This window comes from Callionymus lyra, chromosome 12, assembly GCF_982586985.1.
Source record: "Callionymus lyra chromosome 12, fCalLyr1.hap1.1, whole genome shotgun sequence".
NCBI classification, from domain to species: domain Eukaryota; kingdom Metazoa; phylum Chordata; class Actinopteri; order Syngnathiformes; family Callionymidae; genus Callionymus; species Callionymus lyra.
This window is the reverse complement of record NC_141829.1, coordinates 14,433,726-14,456,096: the sequence shown is the minus strand read 5'-3', so window position 1 is coordinate 14,456,096 and position 22,371 is coordinate 14,433,726. Positions and strand designations below refer to the sequence as shown.

The window sequence follows — 22,371 nt, the reverse complement described above, 5'->3', positions numbered from 1 at the left end:
ACTCTCTAGTCCCCCAAAGAGTCCACTCTCTAGTCCCCCAAAGAGTCCACTCTCTAGTCCATAAAGGTGTCCACTCTCTAGTCTACAGAGTCCACTCTCTAGTCCCCCAAAGAGTCCACTCTCTAGTCCATAAAGGAGTCCACTCTCTAGTCTACAAAGAGTCCACTCTCTAGTCCAAAGGACAGCAGATCTGAAGGGAAGTTTACAGATGAATGGTGTCATTTTTATTTCATCTGCAGGCCCTTAAAGAGAGTCGCGACTGTTGTTATGTATTTCTGATACTGTTGTCGGCGTCACTGACACATATATTGCTTCGGCTGCACATAAGCATGTCTCTCTGCCTCTAACTCACACCAAACGTCTCGGCGTCTCTCTCCAGTCCCGGCAGACTCCCGAAGGCGAGTTCCTTCCGCTGGATCAGTTGGAGCTGGACGTCGGGTTCAGCACTGGTGCGGATCAACTCTTTCTGGTCTCGCCTCTCACCATCTGCCACGTGATCGACACCAAGAGCCCCTTCTACGACCTCTCCCAGAGGTCTATGCAAACGGAGCAGTTCGAGATCGTGGTGATCCTCGAAGGGATCGTGGAGACGACGGGTGAGTGAACAACAAACGTGTCCCAGAACAAGCAACACATGTTTCTTCCACCACCTGCCTTCAGATTAGCGGCTTCTCTTGTGCTATTGTGTCTTTCCCGTGATACCAGGCGTCCAGATGGGCTCTTTATTGACTCCTTGATTGCTTTTTATTGATCCATATTCAGTCGCCGGCACATCAAATGCCTCGAATTATGTCGTTCATCATCAAACGCCGCTGTGTTTCTGCCATCAGTTGAGTCCATTTCTTCCTTCCTTTTCAGTTGAGCGTGAGAATATATATTCGTCTATTGAACCGCGTAAAGAACGACTCTCGGTCTTCGCTCTTTTAGCAGAGGGCCAACTTCTCTAATGGTGGTGGGGGGGCACTAATGTGCTTTTGAGGTCGCGTTAGAATCCAGGAATTCCATTTCCACAAGATGAGTGATGCCCGAAGTAAAAATTCTCTCATGTGGTCATTTGATATGAACAGGATTCATCAGACGCCGCTGATAAAGTGTGGGGAGAGCCCAGCGCCGGGACGGATATTGCACTTTTCAGGGACTGCTTATATGGAGACAGAGATCTCAGATAATGGCAAAAGACAATTATTCCCATCTGGACTCGTCTCATCTTGGAGTTTTTTCGTGAAGGTTCTTAGATGTGTCGGAGCGCCGAAGTGGTAGATCTGTTAAACTCAGACGTTGCTATATTCTGGTATGATATTAATTTTAGATTTGATAAAAGCCTTTACGGAACTCGGAAGTCGTTTTTTTTTTTTTGAAGATTTAAATGAGAACCGAAAAGACATTTATGAGGAGCCTCAATCAAAAGCTGGGAAGGATACGACCAACTTGATAATTCATTGCATAACAAGACGTTGTTTATTATACATCAATATATATTGAAAGAAGTAGGAGATAGATGATTCAAGAGTCAGTGTACAGCATATATAAATGTACGAAAATGCGAATGGCTCTTCTTCAGGTGCAGAATTAAACATGTATATAGCTTCTAAATATGTTGTGTTTAACTAAATATGTTGTGTTTAACTAAAACATTTTTATATAACTATACTACTATACTATTTCAAAGTAATAGCCAAAAATGTATGTCCGTGCTAATGTAGCGACCATCAATGTACTCCAAAGAAAATTAAAATTAATGTTTTCCAGTTACTTCAAAATTATCAAATCAATCTGAAAGTAATCCAAGCAGCAAAGAAAACGTTTAAATGTAATAAATAAAAGCCTTTATCAACGTGGAAGTGAAGAAAGTCTTCAGCCCTGCCTACAAATATGTATTAGCACAGTATGTATACAAGTGGTTTTCCTAAGCAGTATTTGTTATTAACCATATGCAAAACTCTCTTTCTTAATAAGCCTTTAACACCAGGGCGACGCAGTATTTTCCCCTCTCGGCGTCTTCTGTTACGAACCTTCGAGTGTCAAGCTAATGACAAGAGCTCTTAAAAAAAAAAAAACGAAACTAAGTGAACATCAAAGCACTTCCACTAATCAGATGTTGAATGTACTTGAATGAATTCACGTACGACGGCTGGCATGAATCGGGAAGAGGGATTTTTTTTTTTCCGAGACGACTCGGAGGCAGAGAAACATGCTAGACTGAGAACACTGGCCTCTCAGACCTCTGGCTCTCCCTTCTCACTCAATTTGGGACTTTATCAGAGAAACGAAAATGTGGAGAGGAAGAGAAGTCTGTCGACTCGTGCTCCTCCGGTAATGCCGGTCTTCGCTTTCCACGCTTTTCCCACCTACGTCTTCCGATTCTCCCTCCAGAGGTGCAGCAGGAAATGGATGATCCGGTCAACCATACCTGAACTCGGCGGTTCGCGCTGAGACTCAGGAAGATCCATTTACCGGCGGACAAATGTCAGAACTAGTCGAGTTATTTCATGGTTATGGTTAGTTCGCTCAAAATCAAGGTAGATTTAAGGTTATGTTGGAGACCTATACTGTAGTTTATGGGATGATGAGGCTTCATGAAGCAGTGTCATGTTGTTTAGAGGTCAGTAGGTGGCGCCATCAGTTTAGAAATGATTATGAAGTGATGTTTAATTAGAACAGTTGTTCAAAACAAAGGAAAATAGAGCAGAGACCGCCATCTAGTGGACTCTCAAATAAATGACACTGTTCATGAAGCTTCAGACCATCACTACTATAAAGATGTCATTGTTAAAGATAAGATAATAGACAGAGATGATTGATGGAGCAATAAGAGTAAAACTAATTGAAGGAATTTGTTTGATAAGAACAAAAAAAAAAATAGTCTTAAGATATTTTCAGCCTCAAGGAACGAAAAAGAAAAAGTTGAATATAAGTTTTGTGTGGCCTGTGACTTAAACTGCTAAAAGATTTTCGCCCCCGTGTGTTACTGAGTTTGACGCTTTTTTCTACATCAAAGATTTGCATTTTCTACTGCAAAAATTGTGATTTTCAAAAATGTACCAAGCAAAATATTATTAATAAAGTGTTAGTGCTACAACTAGTTTAAATTAGGGATGTGTGTTAGCAAGAATCTGGTGATACGTATCATGATACAGCGGCAACAATACTTTATATTGCAAATCTGTAGTTACAAGGATATATTTGTAGTATTGTCGAGTACTTGACTCTGGAATTTACAGACCACATGACTCTTGACGAAGTCGTAACTGCTTTAATTTGTTTTTGAAAACCAAAATATATCCAAAAATTCAGCTTTAAAAACTGCTGTAGTCCACTGTATCCTCTTGTCCTCAGTCATCAGGAGGATCTTGAAGGATTTCATTGTTCCTTTAGCTGCAGACGAAACAATGAATGCTGCCACCTAGCGGCCGGAAGTTTAATATAATAATATTGAGATATAATTATTTTATTTTATAAACACTTTAGTCAATTTTAAACCACAAAATAACTGATTGATAAAATGTGATTTAAATTGAAAAAGAAAATAGAAAATATAGCGATATTAAAGTGTCGATATTTCCATACACCCCTAGTTAAAGTCAGGAATGTTCAAGTTGTTTTTACATTTTCATTTAAACCCGGAGGAAACCGAAACATGAAATCCAGTCGGAGATTGAAAGCTTCTCAGGTGTTCAATCAGGAACCTTCCATTTCAATCTCAACCCTCTCAATCTTGTTTCTTGTACAAGCTGTTGTGCAGTTTGGAGGCTCGTGGTGCGAGTGGGCCGGTGGGCAATTCATTATTGACATCATGAAATTATGTCTTCATGCATAATTATGTTTCGTATAATAACGTGTAGCGGTGACTGACTTTTGTCGTGCCTGGTCAGAAGAAAACAAAAGGACAAGAATGGCGAGAAAATAAGAAAATCAAAATCAAAAAAGTATTGACTTTTGTTTGGTGATGGACTGGTTTTTAAATCTACATAATGCTGTCTTTGTCATTGTGTTAACACTTCGGGGTCACCATGGAAACGACAGCCTGTTATTAAGCAACACCAAATTTAGTTTTTTTGTGCAGCCCGGCTTAACATTCTTGGCAAGTTTGACGGCGTTTCAGCTTCGAATAATCCAAGTGGTTCGTCCGGAAAAACGTCTCTTTTGTTTCGTTCTCCTGTAAATTCATCAAATGTAACTTTTTTTTACAGTAATTAATGTGTATTCAGGGATATTTATAGATGTCGTAACTCACGACAACAACCACACGGTGGTAACAAATTAAACCGCCTATAGTTGGACCGGGTGAGGAAGTAGTGCTTCCACAGAGTCGGAGGCTGATGTAGACACAATCTACGGTTAAAAAATTAATGTACAGTGAAAAGTCTAAATCCTCAGACGCTTTCATTTCTGGCCAATGTAACTCTGTTTCCATGGCAACCGCTCCTTGAGTATTCAGGATTGCAGCATTGCACCTAAACTTAGGTTTTTCCTCATTCCCTACGGCACGGGGTGGAATCGCACCGCAAACCCTTCAGCAAATTAAAAGTCGTTGACAAGACGTCACCGGGTATGAAAAAAAAAAAATCGTTGAAGAAAAAAAAACAAAAAAGCACACAAAAAGGCGTTTGTCGTAGCGAGGAAGTGCTCGCCCAGGACAAGAAGAAGTACAGCCGAGGAAGAATGAGATTAAATATTTATTGCCACGGCTCGTGCGTTTTCTAGGGAAGAAGCTGCGACGCTCACCTGCTCCGCGTTACTTTATTTATCCATCGTTGTCAAGACGCCGCAACCTTCGGATTTCAAAGAGCATTTTGGACACGAGTTGACAAACGCTGTCCTCTCGCCCAAAAACAATGTTTTGCTTGAAGCAGGTTTCCCTTCCTGGAGAAGAGCCAGGAGAGTCTTTTGTTGTGAAATCCAGCTTTTTTTTTTTTTCCCTGGGAAAAGATGGGGTTTACATCACGCCGCAATTAATGAAGTGTGTACGATGTCTGGCTGCTGCCGCAGAAACAAATAAGCATGGTGGTTTTACAGCAGTGCGGGAGCGTTTTCTGACGTGTTAACAATCAATGGGGGGAGAAAAAAAAAAACAACCGACAACTTGAGCAGTTCTTGAGCAGACGTACATGTGTGTGTGTGAACTCATTCCTCTATTGTTGCCGAGCGTTTCTGCCCAATTACACCGAGCTCCACTGCAGGTCCGTGTGTGTAGGTGTGTGTGTGTGTGTGTGTGTAGGGGGGGGGGTTGGTTTGGTGGATGGTGGGTGGGATATTGTCAAACACATTTCTTCGGAGAAGCCTGACTGCCAGCTGGTGTTACCGTCGTCACTCGTCGGAGAGACAGTCGTTAGTTGGATTTCTGAGACGCCGGAGGGAATCGCGAGCCGACATGGAACGTTGAAGAGAAAAAGACGCAAAAAAAAAAGGGATTGTCGAGGGGCTCTCTACCAAAAATAGCGACGCGTCAAAAGGGGTTTTTATGTGATGTGAACGGATCGTTTAAATGTCTTTTTTGAGCTGGACTCATCTGACAAAAAATGTTTTACATATTACGAAAATTAAGCCCAATTTACTTTAGTAGAAATTTCTCTATTGCGTTAAGTAAAAAATATTGTTTGTGGTTTGCCTTGCGTTATCTGAGGGTCAAGGTGACCCGGAGGCCCGAAAACAAATGTGTGTTGTGGTATACCTTTTTGTGTCTCTGAGTCAAGGTCGTTCACCTTGAGGCAACACAATAATAATAATAATAATAATACATTTTATTTGGAGGCGCCTTTCAGGTCACCCAAGGTCACCTTACAAAAAAGGAGTGATAAAAGATCATAGTATCAATAAAAACAAAACAAACAAAACATCGAGATAAAAGTGAGTGCAGTGCAGAGTATCTGGTTTATAGGGAGTGTGCCAGTTTGAACAGGTGGGTTTGAGGCAACACAAGGGGTATTGCGTTAAGTAAAAATCATTGTTTGTGGTTTGCCTTGTGTTATCTCAGGGTCATGGTGACCCAGAGGCCCGAAAACAAATGTGTTCGTGGTACGCCTTATGTTATCTGAGGGTCAAGGTGACCCGGAGGCCAGAAAAAATGTGTTCGTGGTACGCCTTACATTATCTCAGGGTCAAGGTACCCTGGAGGCCCGAAAACAAATGTGTTTGTGGTATCCCTTGCGTTATCTGAGGGTCAAGGTGAGCCGGAGGCCCGAAAACAAATGTGTTTGTGGTATCCCTTGCATTGTCTCTGGGTCATTGTCGTTCACCTTGAGGCAACACAAGGGATGACACAAACACATCCGGGTCTTCGGGTCACATTGACCCTGAGATAACATGAGGGTTCAAACAAGAATATTGTCTTAGTACGAGACACTTAACAAGAATGATTTTTCTTTTTTCAGTTTGTAAACAATTCGTGCGTCATTTTCGTCTTTTAATATCTTAAAATAAGACCATTTCTAGACTCAAATACTCAGGTTTTTAGTAGAAACCGACAGCAATTGTGGGGCTTTGTTCCAAACTATTCAGAAAAATAAGAAAAAAAACAATATTAAAACTGTCCGTCTCTCATACTAAATTATGCCCCAAAATAATACTTACAGAATAAATACACAGCCTAAAAATAAAACAATGAAAACGAACCCATTGTAACTTTTTTTTAGCAAAATTATTTGTATTTAATTTCAAAAGTACTGCTTTTATACTTGATAAAATGATTAAAAACCTGATTTGGTCTTGGGCTGACATTATAAAAGCTTAAATAAAAATATTGTATAAGTCCAGGTGAAATACATATGAGGAAATGTCATAATCAATCGAGCGTAAAATGAAAATAAAATGATGAATAAAAATGAAGCAGTTTAGTTGATGTATAGTGTGGAAATAAAAAAATGTCCAGCTCTTTTGGTCGTGAAATCGTATTGTACAACTTTGAAATGCGAGAAAGATCTTTGAACCTTAATTATTTTCTCCTTCACGCATCGCCAACTGTGAGATCACACCCTCTCTCCTACTCACGTCCATCACACTAGAGGTGTATTTAATATCAACACACCGGCTTTGATTTCAATCCATTCACACGACCAAACCCCTTTTCTGACACCATTTCACACATGGTGAAGAATACTAAACCGAGAACCACTGGGCTTCCATCTCCTGCCCACGACACCAGTCGCTCAGTAGTAGAGAAGTCAAAGTTCTGATCCATCTCTGCGTCCATCAGTTCAGATCGATGTTCTTCTATGTGTCGTCGCTGGATCAATATTAACTGGAAACTTTCCAAAATTGATCGTGAAGCTGATAAGTGAAAATAGTGACTATCTGGGTTCCAATCATTCGCCTATTGTTCCAGGTCGAGTTGCTCTGAATAGATTCCCTAAGTTGTGGAGTAAGTTGTAGGGCTGCACTAATGTAGATAAACACAGAGGAAACGAGAAGCTATCGAACAACATAATGGCCCCCGAGTTACTTTTGCCACAGTTAACACTTTTGCCATCTTCTGATTTGAATTTGACTATTTAAGGAGGGGTAGGTGTTCTTCAAAATGATGAAGCTCCACTTGTTTTTTTTTAATGGCTCATTCATGGAGTTTTGACGGTTCATTTTGATTGACGTCAACCACTCATTTCGAAAGGGGATTTTTAAAATGATCTTGTGGTAAGAAAATGCTTAATTTTAGTGTAATATGCTACCTTACTTACTTACCTGATTGATATCAGTCATCTTTTAAAGACTTACAAAAATATGCCTAATTATTTACCCCAATTTTTTTTTTTTCTCCCATGTCCACTAGTTAAATGTCAGGATTATCACCACAGACCGACGGTCAGATGGAAAAAATAAACAATACACTAGCATGACCCGAAAAAGGACTCGTTACAACTCACTTGCTAATATTATTTAAGAGAAAATCTTGTTGTTTTTTTTTCAAAATGAAACTAAATAACTGCTTTTCTAGTTTATCTTGAATGTCCTGTTTTTTAATACTTAGTTTTACGTATTTAAACAGATACCACATTTGACTCACATCGCTTCTATATACTGAATACATTAAGTGTGTGTCAACATCTTTAATAAATCGTCTTTGACACAGGATGACAAGGATGGCGCTTGATATTTGCCGCAGTCGCTCTTCCCGTGTTTGTTGTGAGTCGTCGCCATGGTTACTTTCATTGAGTTCGGCTTCAGATATCCATCAGACACTTGACGCTTTTTAGCACGATTTATTCTTTTTTTCTTCTTTACGTTCTTTATTCCCTTCAAATGTTGACAAGTGTTTGACGGCGAGGTAACAAAAGGAAACGTTTGGCCCATAGAACTCGCTGACAAAAGCCTCCTAATCTGTTGAATACTTTGATTCAAGGTCAGCGTTGGTTGAGGGTAAACACATTTTAAAGGCAATGATGACGCTAATGACTTTTTAATGGCTTCGCGGGGCCACATATTTGACTCATTAGACCGATCCGGGAGTCGGCGTGGACTTAAAAATAGTCTCCCGTCAACACCAGAGATGCCGCTGAACTCTGCGAAAAAAAGAAGAAAAAAAGGCTTAAATACGACGCCGGAGGCAATCTGTGCATTAGCCGAGCGGATTGTGGATCTGCCTGGAACAGATGTTGAGCTGCCTTCAACCATGGAGCTAATTAGCATACCAGGACTGAACTCACTTCAGGATTTTCTTGTGCGAGTGTCGCAGCTCGTGTTTTAGGGGATTTTGAAAACGTTATTCCTTTCTTGGGTTTTAGAAGTGAAAACTGTTATCCACATCATCTTGTAGCAGGTTTTCCTGCCTTCACAAGCGTTTGTGAGTAACACTCTGAAGGCAACACAACAAGATGAATAAGAAATATTAGACGTTTCCAAAACATCCTAATATCTGTACTAAACAGATATTTGTATATATTTAGTAAAAGGATAAGTATCGTTGAAGAAACAAATAGAATGTTCTTTTAAAGGGTTTTTCTAGAACAAAAAAAGTGATGGTTGTCCTGAAGTCAGACCTTTATATATATATTATTAAATATTTTTATTTTTTTCATTTTATAAAATGTAATAAATTAAATCCACAATGCCAACGTTTTTTTTTCACTTTTCCTCAATTTAATTGAATATGTATATATTTTTTAAGGATTTAGAGTAGTGGTCCCAAACCCATCAGGCTGTACAGAAAGAATTATATATATATATATTTTTTTTTTAAGGATTTAGAGTAGTGGTCCCAAACCCATCAGGCTGTACAGAAAGAATTATATATATATATATATATTTTTTAAGGATTTAGAGTAGTGGTCCCAAACCCATCAGGCTGTACAGAAAGAATTATATATATATATATATATTTTTTTAAGGATTTAGAGCAGTGGTCCCAAACCCATCAGGCTGTACAGAAAGTATTATATATATATATATATTTTTTTTTTAAGGATTTAGAGCAGTGGTCCCAAACCCATCAGGCTGTACAGAAAGAATTATATATATATATATATATATATTTTTTAAGGATTTAGAGTAGTGGTCCCAAACCCATCAGGCTGTACAGAAAGAATTATATATATATATATATATATTTTAAGGATTTAGAGTAGTGGTCCCAAACCCATCAGGCTGTACGGAAAGAATTATATATATATATATATTTAAAAAAAATATATATATTATTACTGTCTAAATGGTATTTTCTCTGAAGTAACACTAGCTTGACTCTTAAATTCATGTTTTCAAGTGTGTCTTAAATTGATGTGGGACTCTATTGTATCATCAGTATGTTTCTGTTCGTACAAAACTCTCTTTTCATGGAAATATTCACTTCAGTAAATTATCTTTTTGTTTTTGTGGAGATTAAACTTGTTAACCTTGACCACATCCACTCTGCTCTGATTGGTCAAGCATCAAGGTTTGTCACCGCGTGTCCTCAATCCCGGAAGTCCCCACCTCCAGGGGACTAAACAAAGCGGGGCGAAAGCCGTTATTATGTCATAATGGACTCTGCTTTCGTAACCTCTTGTTCGCCGGGATTTCATACAGGGTACTTTATAAAGAAAAAAAACTTCAAAACATGGTCATGATGAGGGAGTTATTGCATCTTGGAAAGGAATACTTGAACATTTTTAACACTTGAGTCAGGAGAGTTGGGTTTTTACTTTAGCTTTCCTTTAAATAAACACGTAAAGCAGTGAAAATGAGTCAAACGCAAACTCTATTCGATGTATTTTGACTGTTTTGATCTGGAGCTCATGAAGTCTGCGGTGCAAAAAAAAAAAAAAGGTTCGCCATCCCTTGTTTACTGTATTATTCAATCTTCTTATTTCATATTTGTGAGCACATGAGATGCACAAACAACATCTTCAGAACAGCGAGTTTTTCTTCTGATGCGTTTTGTCCTGCGGCTTCACTTCAGATGAGAAAGATATTGTCAGATGAAGTCATACATTGATTTCGATTGTTTGCCCAGAATCCCGTCTGCCCCCTCTTTCTCTCGCCGCTACGACGCTCTGCCGTGATTCACTGTTATGGAATGAGAAAAATAACCCGGCTATCTGCTCTTTTTTTAAAACGTGCGTGGGAGGGAAGGGTTGGACGCTTATAGACTGGATCAACCGCTGATGTTTATTCATGTGTTTTCTTTTTTTTTTCTTGTTATGCATAAATCCAATATGTGGCTGCGGCGAACGCTTTTCAAAACAACATAACATTGGACTTGGTGTTTTAAAAACTTCCAACTCTGGAAGACTTGACAAATTAAACGTGTTTAAACTAATAATTAACACTCGAGATGCCAGGAAAAGGTGGAGTTTAAACTTTAATTACATGATTAAACCTGTTAAAATGCACAAATATTTGCAGTGTAGGATTTAGAGGTTCAGGACTTGAGCTGAAGATATGACCCCAGTAAAAAGCCAGTGAAGACTCTGGAGGATGTAATCCCCGATTTAGTACACGAGTGTGTGTGTTTTTTTTTTTATACTTGTGCTTCTTTCCTCTTTTGGTTCAACTTTGAAATGGGATCAGTGGGGAAGTGATAGCTGCTTCTTTCATGTTATTCCATATTTAACTGTGCGAGCGCACATTCATTCAGTCACATTAAAGAGACTTCAATTCTTCTGACTGAACTCTCTCTCTTGAAAATATATTCAGCTAGAAAATGCTTTCCAAGAAATATAAAGAAAAGTATTTTCTTATCCTTCTGAATACTTCTTATCTTACCTTTCTTTTCTTACTTTAAAGTACTTAAGAGTATAGATCATTCTGCTAGAGCTTTCCTCTACGACTCGAGTCTTTGTATCAGTCTGGTTTGCTGAAGGTTTCTGCCCGAGAGACGTCGATTTTTTTCTTCCAAGACAACTTTAGGTGAGATAATGAGTCTGTGAAGAATCATCTTCTAATGAGCCCGAATGTTCCGGGGGTCATTTGGAGCCCAGATTTAATTTGGCCCTTAGGGTCCATTTTACATGCTTTTATCGAACCAGAGACACTTTGAAATCAAATTTCACAGATTGTTTTCCGTTTGTGAAGTACAGTGGTTTATACGGATACGTTCTAAAAATAATGCGCAATAGATGAAATCCACGAAGTAATCAACTTTATTTTTTACAATTGTTATAGATGTTTTAAGGGTGTAAAATCCCTAAACACACACTTTTATACATTTTTCTCAGACAGGCATTCACATTTTCTCACAGTTCTCTCTCATTTAAACTCTCAAAGTTCAAAGTTCGCAGAGTTAATAATAAGTACAATTTAAGTAAATGAAACCAAAAATCAAAACATGTTTTCAGCCTTTCTAGTGTCTTGACCGTAGTTAGTTGGTTTTCAAGTTCCCAAACTAAGCTGCCTCGTCCCTTAGTGTCAGTAACTCGCCGTCCAGATAGTTTTATATGAAACTTGTCACAGGAGTCTTTAAAGTAACAACAACTCCTTTTGTTTGGCTTGACTGGTTTATTTTTGGAAGCAGGACCAGCGGACGTCTCGAACAAACACGAACACATGCTTCGCTCGCCTCCTCACAATCACAACAAATGCACACGACCCGACTACGCCACATGCACAACTCACAATACCAACTTATTAAGGTGGAACACTGGCTGGTAACACTTAGCCAGTCAGGACGCAGAACACACATGCACATTCATACTGTACACTGTAAAAGAAAACATGCAAAATAACACCAAAAAAAATCCACAAAACAGCGAGGCCGTGATAGGTCAACCACGATATAGCGAAGGACCACTGTACTCAATTTTGCATTGACTCTGTTAAGGATATTCGAGGTTTTATTTTGAAATTTCGAATGAGATAACTCTAGGTAAGATGTTAACCCCCCTCGCTTTTTGTGCATCAAATGTATCCTTCCTCGGAAAAAGTTTGGACACCTGTGTTTTACCTGGAAAATACTTTAATAACCCTTGCGTTATCTCAGGGTCAAGGGGAACCAAAAGCCGAAAACCAATGTTAATAAATACATATATATATATATATATATGTATTTATTAACATTGGTTTTATATATATATATACTGTGTATATATATATATATATATATATATATATATATATATATATATATATATATTGTACTGTTTCCTCCTTATTTTCGTTTGTTATGCTGTTATAATTCTGTCATAATCAGGCCTGAATAACTCATTTAATGCTATTCTTATTGAGTGTAAAGACAAAATAAATCTTCAAAGTATGTTTGTGTTAAATCGAGATTCTAAAATAACTAAGTTGTCATTTGAATTGGTAAGAAATGTGAGAAACAAAAGCTGCAGAAAGCGGAACATGGCGTTACTTGACATCCTAGAGAAGTCAGAATGAAGATCATCTGGTACCTCTATTGACTGGAAAAACCCGAGAGTTCGGAATGGGATGAACAAACCACCGTAACAGTGGTGAAGGCTGTGGAACACATTCAAGTAGGTGTTTTTCTTTGTCACAAGGTAAAATTTTCTCTCTTACGTGGTCAGATAAAGAACATCCTTCATCTTAGAAATGAATGGGTTGAATACGTTAACAACATAAAAGACATTTTAGCTACATTCTCATATTTTTATGTGTGGAAAATCTAATCAAATTTTTACAAAACCCTCACTTTTCCTGCGGTATTTCGTCGATCGCTGAAAATATTCAGTACAAGATGAACCGTCGACAGACTCCTTCTTCCATCGACGTCTCACGCCGCCTTCAATCAGCGGCGGAACATTCTGACACCCAATTTCATATTTTAGGTTATTTAGAAAAGAATGCGATGTTGCGAGAGGAGAGTAATGTTCCTTCTCAGATCCGGCCAAATATAAGATGACGAATAAAAAGACCGTTTTAAAATCCATGTCAGCAGTTCAGTTTTGTATTGAGTTGAATTTAAAGACTTATTTATGATTGTAGAGAAAACAACACTGCAGACACAGTGGTGCTGATCAGGAAGAAATCATAGCTTGAATCCTTTGTTGGTGGTCAAACTATTTTGCTTTCTTCTTATTTAAAGGTCAACTAATGTGAAAACTCAACTCTCCTGACTCACTACCATGTTTCAAATGTTGAATCTTCCTTTCCAAGATGCAGTAATTCCCTCATTATGACCATGTTTTCAACGTATTACTTTAAAAAGTTCTCCCCCGTCTGAAATCTTGACAAATGAGAGGATACAAGAGCGAAGTCCATGTATGACGTAATAACGGGCTTCGCTCCTCCTCCAGCCAGCTGTAATCACACCCCACTTTGTTTATACAACAAGTCCCTTGGAGGGGGAGACTTCCGGGATTGATGATGCGCGGTGACAAACATTGGCAGAGTGGGTGTGGTTTTGGTAAACAAGATTTTTGCTCTAGAAAAACTATATTATTTCAGTGGGCTTAAGATCATTTTCTAATGTAAATATTTCAATGAAAAGATAGTTTTGTACGAACAGACACATACTGATGAGTACAATAGAGTCCAACATCTATTTACGAAACACTTCAATTAACCTGTTAGTTGAACTTTAACCCTTTGAACACTACATTCTATCAGTAATCAGGATATTTTTCCAATTAAAACCAATATAAATGGATGAATAAAAAGACATTAAATAAGATGGTAAGATATTGGAAATTTGAATAATAATCAATATTGAATCAATGGAATTTTTTAACATGACCGTATGTATATAGACAACATATATAGACAACATTCAGGGTAGATTGGCCAGTACTGTGTTAAGAAGCGAGACATTGCGGCGACCAAAAACAAATCCCTAAACACCCCAAAGTTCCTAAAGACAGGCTAGTCTTGCTAGAGTTTTCTCAGCAGCTAAGGGTCGATCCTACCTCATTGGAATCAAACCTACAACCGCCCCCCTCCTTATAAGACCTTACGTTAAACTCCCGACACATCCCGAGAGAAGTCTAATTGGGAGTTGAGTCCGAGAAGAGATCAGAGCAGATTGGTTATCTTGCGAAATAATTGCCCTCAATGTCTGACCATGGAAGAGACCGGCACCACAGGACTCTGACCTACACCAGGTCTAACACCCTGTGGTCCCCGCAACACTCTAATGAGGGTCCACAAAATAAACGTTACAGATTTAAACCCCTAATCAAGGTCGGGAAACGGATTATAAACACGATTGATTGGTGGAGAGTTTTAAGAGAACGGTAGTCGTGGCAAATGGAGGCAAGTTTTGTTTTTAAAACGGGGGGGGATAAGAGACGAGAGATTTTCCTACATTCATTACAGCCTCGCGATGAACTGTGCAGCTCTCCCACGGGTCCCACCTAATCGAGTCTTTAGGGAATTTAAAGGCATAGACGGGTGGCAATAAATCACTGCTCGTGGAGGTGTGGCAGACGACCCCGGATGAACTTGAGGAAAGTAACATCACCAGAGAGGCAGCGCCGAGGTCTCTCGGGAAGAATTGACTGTTAGATTTGACGTCAGGTTTTCGCCAATTTGAAGAGAAAATCATCTTTATTTATTAACCAAAATTGCAGGTGGTGACCTCCGTTGTGCTCCTGGGTGGACACCCGCTTGAAAAATGGCGCCGTTAAAAGACAAGAAGGTATTTCTTCGGTCTCAGACGTAACCGTTGGTCACGGGCGAGATCGATCGGTGGAATTTGTCCCCGTAGTGCCGGCGAATCAATTGCGCGGCAGCACCAACATGTTCTTCTTCGAGCTCGACTTCTTGCAAGACCCACCTCTGGGATCTCTCCTTCTATTCCTGTCACACTGTCGGGCTCAGATTTACTTGAATCATTTGCTCTCTGCCTCCAGTGTACGAGTAATAGTTATTCTCTTCAGATGAATGGTTGAGCACAGTGTTGTTTTTTTTACACAAGAACAAGAACTTCTTGATGGCGTATCAATTACAAAAGACACATTGAACTGTCGTATTTAGTGGCTAATGAAAATTAAGAGTGCACTGGTTTACAGTACACATAAGACTTGACCAGTGCTTACATTTTGACAGGGTAGTACTGCCTCAAATCAAAAACTGCCGCTTCGCACTTATCGGACATGACTCGACAGCTTCTTCTTCTACTACTTTTTAAAGCTGATTTCAACCAGCTGTTGGAATCCTATCGCCGACACTGCGGTTTTTGCCAATTGAAACAAATTACTAAGTTGTGTTTCATTGTGTAATTACTGTTGTTGTGTTGTTTTGTGGTAAAATGTGTGTTTTCTCGAGACATTTACGCCGGTATCTGCTCAGAAGACGCGTCGTCAGTGACGTAGCTTCTGTTTAGCGTCATCTACGCCACTAAGATGGCCGCCGTTAAGGGTGGAAAGTGTCCATCGATCCACACTCAATTTTAGGGGCCATTGGAGTGCTCGATACACACTACATTTTCGCACACTGCTCATCGGGACGCACTTGTGCACTCAAAAGATTACTCAAAATAGAAGTGCGCGATTTGGGACACAGCCCAAGATACATTCTGTCATGTCTTATATCTCAAAAAAAAAAACATCGGTAAAATGTTGTAGTTCAACTAAAATGGCTGAAGTTGGATGTGGTGCTATAATGCTTCTGTTCAGTCTAGGTTTAAGGTTCAAGGGGGAAAAAAATAAGAAATTCACCAACTTGTAAATTTCACCTTAGAATGAAAGATGGCAGCAGCTAGCACTATTAGCGACTAGATATACTAACCAGTTCTACCATTTATTAAACCTTTTATCGCTCTTAAATTACATAAATAATAAATGCTTATGCTAAATTATAAATAACTGGGTGTAAACTAGACCGAAAATGAAAGAATATCATATCAAATTAAAGGGTAAGTATCCTGTGAGAGACATTGGCTCCTCCCACTGTTTGAGCGATGTTATTTCTACAGGAAATCCACAGGACCAGATCCTTTTAAGTACGTCCAGCCTGTGGACCGATTAACCCTTCTACTACCGTCTCCTGTTGGATGACAGGCTATGAGATTAAAAATGGATACACAATGTTATAAATCATTCAGTACTTATGTATGGAACTAGCAACATACAGTACATGTCCCCATGTCTCCTCAAGTTATACTCCTTGTTGACAACTTGACACAAGGGCACATGGGAATGCCACAATTAGATACTTTTTCAATCCATAAATGATTAAATCTTCTGTTTTCCTTTACAGTGGGCCATGTTGCATCATCTAAACTAGAGCGCTTTACCGTAAAATGCCGATTTTGTCCAAAAGCAACGCAAAGTGTTGAATATCGGTGAAACTACAGAAATTAGCTAAATGTATGTATGTTCTTGTAAAAAGATTTTTAAAAGGTATTTTTTATCCAAGAGAGTCAATGAAACCAGATTAGGCATCCAAACCAAGAACCCAAGTATCTTAGTACGAGTGTACAAAGAAGTACTACAAAAATATGACACATGTTTTTAGGACATATCACGTTTTTAATGCGGTTCCAGATGTTTGTACTTGTTATACAAGATTATTTCTAAATAATTGTTAATGGACTTAATTATTGTTATTTTACAATAATATTTTACCACTCTTGCAAAACTTGTTCTTTAGAATCTCTATTGATGGCAAAACTTCTTAATTTATTTGGTACTGTGGTTTGAAAAATTAAAAAAAATTTCAATGTAAATATTAAATTGGATTTTGTCTATTGTTAGGTTAAAAATCTGATGATTTTTGTCTAACTGATCACCCTGGGACTAAATCCGTTCCGTTGAGTCATTTTATATGGCTATTAAAGATAATTAAATAATTAAATTATATTAAAGATTGGCTTCAAAATTAAATCTAAACGTGTCTTGACCGCAAGTGGTTCTCACTGTTCGATCTTCTTGATTTTTGATATTATATAAATGTCGTTTTTTTCAAATGAAAAATTTAAGGAAAATTGCATTTCCTATTTTTCGTGTTTTTATCCATCATTGCTACTAAGAAATACGGTTATTTCAAACAGGGTCAGTGGCTCAATGTAACTTGTATACTTATTAAAAGTGAAGTAGAATGAGGCATAGACTGAAAAACACCGGCCAACAGAGAACTATTTAAAAAATGTCCAGAGAAAAACCTCACAATTGACAGATTTTAAAGGTGAAATACATGTTTTTTATGACTTCAGGTTAGTTGAACCAAAGTTCAAAGTTGATGTTTCCACCTGCTCGACAACAAGCGCATGTTATAGCGAGGACTTTTTAAAAGCCTGTCGAACACTGACGCTAATGGCTACGATTCTAAATCTGGCATCAAATCCAGCAGAAAGTCATGGTCCAGATATGAACCCCGGCGTCGTCCTGTATGTGCAGCGATGGTGATCGTGCCCGAAGGAAGTACAGTGATTGCCGCTTTGCTCTGTTGGTTTTCTTTATTGCAGTATCGTGGATGCTAATACATTCCCCCGCCTGTGTTAATGGCCTGCAGCCATATGGTCCCGACACCCCACCTTGCTCAGCAAGGGCTGGCACCCCCTGTTGTAATTCCCTTTCCTTGGTTTTCCAAGCGTTGCCACAGTTAAGCGATTGCTTCGGCATCCAGCACTTTCCCCCTCCCCCCGCCGGGATGCACATCCTCCTGCCTTCTCCCTCCATCATCTTCCTCCTTGTTGTCAATGCTGCCACCGCTCAAGAGGAGGAGAAACTAAACAACCATAATCCACTTTCACCGACGCACGCCGCACTCCGGCTCTATTTAAACCAGATTGCTTTGCTTTATTTTTATCTGTTAAAAGTCAAACTGTGAAAAACGGGTCATATGAAGGCTTCTGGATTTTTTCTGCATCTCACCATTTGATGGTGGTCACCATAGAAACAGATGGCCAGACAGCACTTTGTGAAAAGAATAGCAGCATTTGTACCTAAATGTGATGCAGCAGTTCTTATAATTGGCATAATTTGTTGCAGTCATTGAGGCGAATTATCACTCTCTCCGGAATCTGGTTTTATTTAGATTATCTTGGGTTTTCGACGTGGAAATGTACCCATAAGCAATCCTCGAAGAAGTCAGGGAGGGATTTGAGTGTTGTAAAGGGATATTTGCTAATAAAAAATAGTTATTTATCCAGAAAATTAGCCAATAAATCTATTCAAATGTGTGAAATTTCTCTATTTTTAACTGTTTTCCTTCACATTTTGTAACACGTTTCACTCGAGCTGACTGTCATGGAGGTTGAAAGCTGGACTAGTTTGTGTGTGTGTGTGTGTGTGTGTGTGTGTGTGTGTGTGTGTGTGTGTGTGTAAGTGACCATTTGAGTGACTGAGTAAAAGGAAGAAGCTGATAGAGTGAGACAAGGGCAGAAAGGAGAGGAAGAGGAGGTTATTTGCAACTTTGTCACTCAATAGAAGATGCTGGCGAGTTTAAAAAGCCAAAATACTGTGATTTTATTTTTAAACAAGTTTCTATTAAGAGCCTGAAAAAGCTGTAAATGAAGTCGTTTTCTTATATTTTCAAAGATGTTCTTTATATGATCTTGATTATTAAATATGATGAAGTTTTAAATACAACTGTATTAAAGCTATTTTGTTCATATGGCACAGATGTATTTATATTAAACTAACTAAATGTCACATCAATTATATTTTGACCAGTAATGCATTCATGTGGGACCATTGAGGTCTCTAAAGAAATGTGTTTTTATCATGAAGTGTTATATCAGACACTCTTATATAGAATATTTTAGTCCATCTTTTAACTTGTGTTTTCTTATCTCTGTTTGTTTTAAAACATATGTTTTCAGAGGGAATATCTTTAGTTGTTCTCCATCTTTTAGGTTTGGAATATGGGGCCAAACTCTACCGATCCTAAAGTAATCTAGTTTTAAATGTATCATGAAATACATTTAAACAGTCCAGCATTGCAGGCTTTAGTGAGCCACAGGTTTGAGGCACATTGTGTTGCAGGGATTCACCACTGAGGCATCTTTTATTCCTCTTAATAACGTGCTGATGATCAATCGAAGACACTTGTTCTCATCTAAAGCAACAGGAAACTGTAAGATCCGCGACTAAATGGGTTGAGATATCGATCACGCTTTTAATTAGGAGGCTAATTTTAGCACCTCTGTGGAGTAACACAAGCCACGATCGGTTTTCTCTCCTGGAAACACAAATGCACTGATGTTTGTTGCATTCAGCTCTCTTGCTTTAAGGTTTACTAAAGTGTCCAGATACATTTTATTTAAGCAGGCTAGAAAAAAAACACAGTCAAATGGTGAAGAAAAATCGAAATTATTGATACGTTTTGTGTTTAATTCTCAGCAACTATACGTGATCCAAGCTCCCCTGAACCGATTTGACTTATGGTTTAAATGAATGGGAAATTGAAAGTGAGCAAGTGCTCAAACAAAAAAAAGAAGAAAGATCGACAACGTGTGAATGCTAGTTATTGGTGTGAGAAAAGCACTGATACATTTAAGTATTGCAATATTTCTTCTTCAATTTAACAGTACATGAATCAATTTTATAATCAGATTTTATTTTTATCATAGATTATTAGGGTTTGTGCTTCAATAAAGTGTATATAAATAAAATGAAAATACAATTTATTTATGCAAACATTCCCTGCCTTTGTTCATGTTTGTGTTGGGATTATACTTCCAGCCACTAGATGGCAACAGTCATTACATCCTCTGCGGCTAAAATTAAAGTTAAATCCCAATGCATCCTGGGGATGACGGCTGAATACAGTCGACTTCATGCAGTTACGACTTTGTCAAGAGCAATGTGGTCTGTAAATTCTGCAACACCAGAGTCAAGTACTCGGACAATACTACAAAAGCATCATTGTTTCTGAAGTACTTTTTACTTATTACTGTTGCCAATACGTAACCCTAATGCTAACATGCTAATTCAATTGTCTGTCAAAAACTACTCCTCCATTTTTTTATTGGGCTACTTTTTGTATTAATTTCTAAGTTAGATATTGGCCAGTGCTATGCTAAATGCTAAATGCTAAAACCGAGCTAATAAAACTCAGCCACAATTGCGTGGTGCCCCAAAAATAACTAGATAATATTTGCTGCCTTTGATACTTTCTGATGTAAACATGTTTTAATTTAGTCAACCTTTCTGCTCTGAATTAAAATAATTAATAATTTTATTTTATATTTTATCATTATAGTTTAATTCCCTCCTTTTGCCTTTTATCTGTCATTAAAAGTAAGTAGTAAGCGACAGAAAAGAGTATCTCAAAGTGTCAGTAGATCAAATGAAACTTGTATACTTATTTAAAAAACAAACTAAAATGAAACACAAACAATAAATAGTACAGCATTATGCAAAACATGCAATTGAAACACGATTGACGGCTCAACACAAATGCTAATACCGAGCTAATTGTGTGAATGCTGTGAAGCATTCATTGGGTGAATGCTGGGAATTACTTCTATTATGCTTTGTGACCCTGGTCTCGAAAAGCGCTATATAAATAAATATTACTTACTTACTTACACTTTTACTACTAATTCCACGACTATTTCCACTACTAATTCTATTACTTATACTTTTACTACTAATTCCACGACTATTTCCACTACTACTTCTATTACTTATACTTTTACTACTAATTCCACGACTACTTCCACTACTACTTCTATTACTTACACTTTTACTACTAATTCCACGACTACTTCCACTACTACTTCTATTACTTATACTTTTACAACTAATTCCACGACTACTTCCACTACTACTTCTATTACTTATACTTTTACTACTAATTCTATGACTACTTCCACTACTAATTCTATTACTTATACTTTTACTACTAATTCCACGACTACTTCCACTACTACTTCTATTACTTATACTTTTACTACTAATTCCATGACTACTTCCACTACTACTTCTATTACTTATACTTTTACTACTAATTCCATGAATACTTCAACTGCTACTTCTACTACTAATACTACTACTACTTTTACCTTTCTACTAATTTCACTTCTTCTACTTTAACTAATAATTCCACTAAAACTTCCACTACTACTTTTACTACTAATACTACTACTACTTCTATTTTTACTACTAATTCCACTTCTTCTACTTTAACTACTAATTCCACATGTTCTACTTTTAATCCTAATTCCAATACTACTTTCACAGTACAGCAGGATCAGCATTCACTCTGCATTTTCTTCTGGATGCAAATGCACTCTTTCTAGTAGTAACTTAAAAGGAACCAAAACTGCGTACATGTTGGTGCCTCAAAATAAATCATATTACTTACCTTTAATACTTTCTGGTATAGACAAAATGTTTCTATTTTAGTTGACAGCTGCCTGGTTATAAGTACAATGTAAAATAGTTAAATGTAACTGGCTGAATAGAAGAAGCGGCGAAAGCTTTCTGCTCTGAATTTAAATAATTCCTCACATCCTGTTTTCATTCGAAAAAAAAAACACTCTCCAAGCGGCTCTGAGTTTACAGTGCTTTTCTATTTCAGCCTCCAAAGAACCCATTTTTATCTTTACTGTCACTCTGCTGACTCTGTGTCTGCTTCACTTAGTTGGACGTCGGACGCCGAGCTCTTACTGTTATCGTGGGAAAGTGCTTTTATTTAGAGACACAAACTGGCTTCCCTTTAGGGCGACACAATACGAGAGTCCAACCGTTTGAACCAAATATCTCCCCCTGACTGTATCGTATTTTCACCCACAGGCCCGAGCCGTAACCTCGGAACTCTACCATTTCCAATCCCTTCCAAAAGAAATATCCTTTTTTTTTTGTCATACTTGTGAATTCAGCAGAGGATTATTATAATTCTGTTGGTGCTGCCACACGGGTATTTCATACGTGAGTAGGAAATCTGTCTGGCCAACTTTGACACTTCTGAGAGGACTTTATAGCGAGTTTTGAGCGGGATTAAGTCATATTGTAGAGCGAAAAAAAAGGGAAAGCAGGAATATTAATGTGACGTGTCAGGGATGGTTAAGTTAGAATGATTATGTTGTCACTGTTGTTTTTCTGCACGTGTGATGAA

General features: G+C 38.1%; 1 protein-coding gene across 1 annotated transcript in view; it reads left to right on the top strand.

Annotated features, from left to right (window-relative positions):
- kcnj3a (potassium inwardly rectifying channel subfamily J member 3a) overlaps nt 1-22,371 on the top strand; it is a 40,874-nt gene that overhangs the window by 5,033 nt on the left and 13,470 nt on the right. Inside the window, exon 2 of the mRNA XM_087804408.1 lies at nt 380-596. Coding sequence (XP_087660534.1) covers nt 380-596 — 217 coding nt within the window. The remainder of the gene's footprint in view (nt 1-379; nt 597-22,371) is intronic.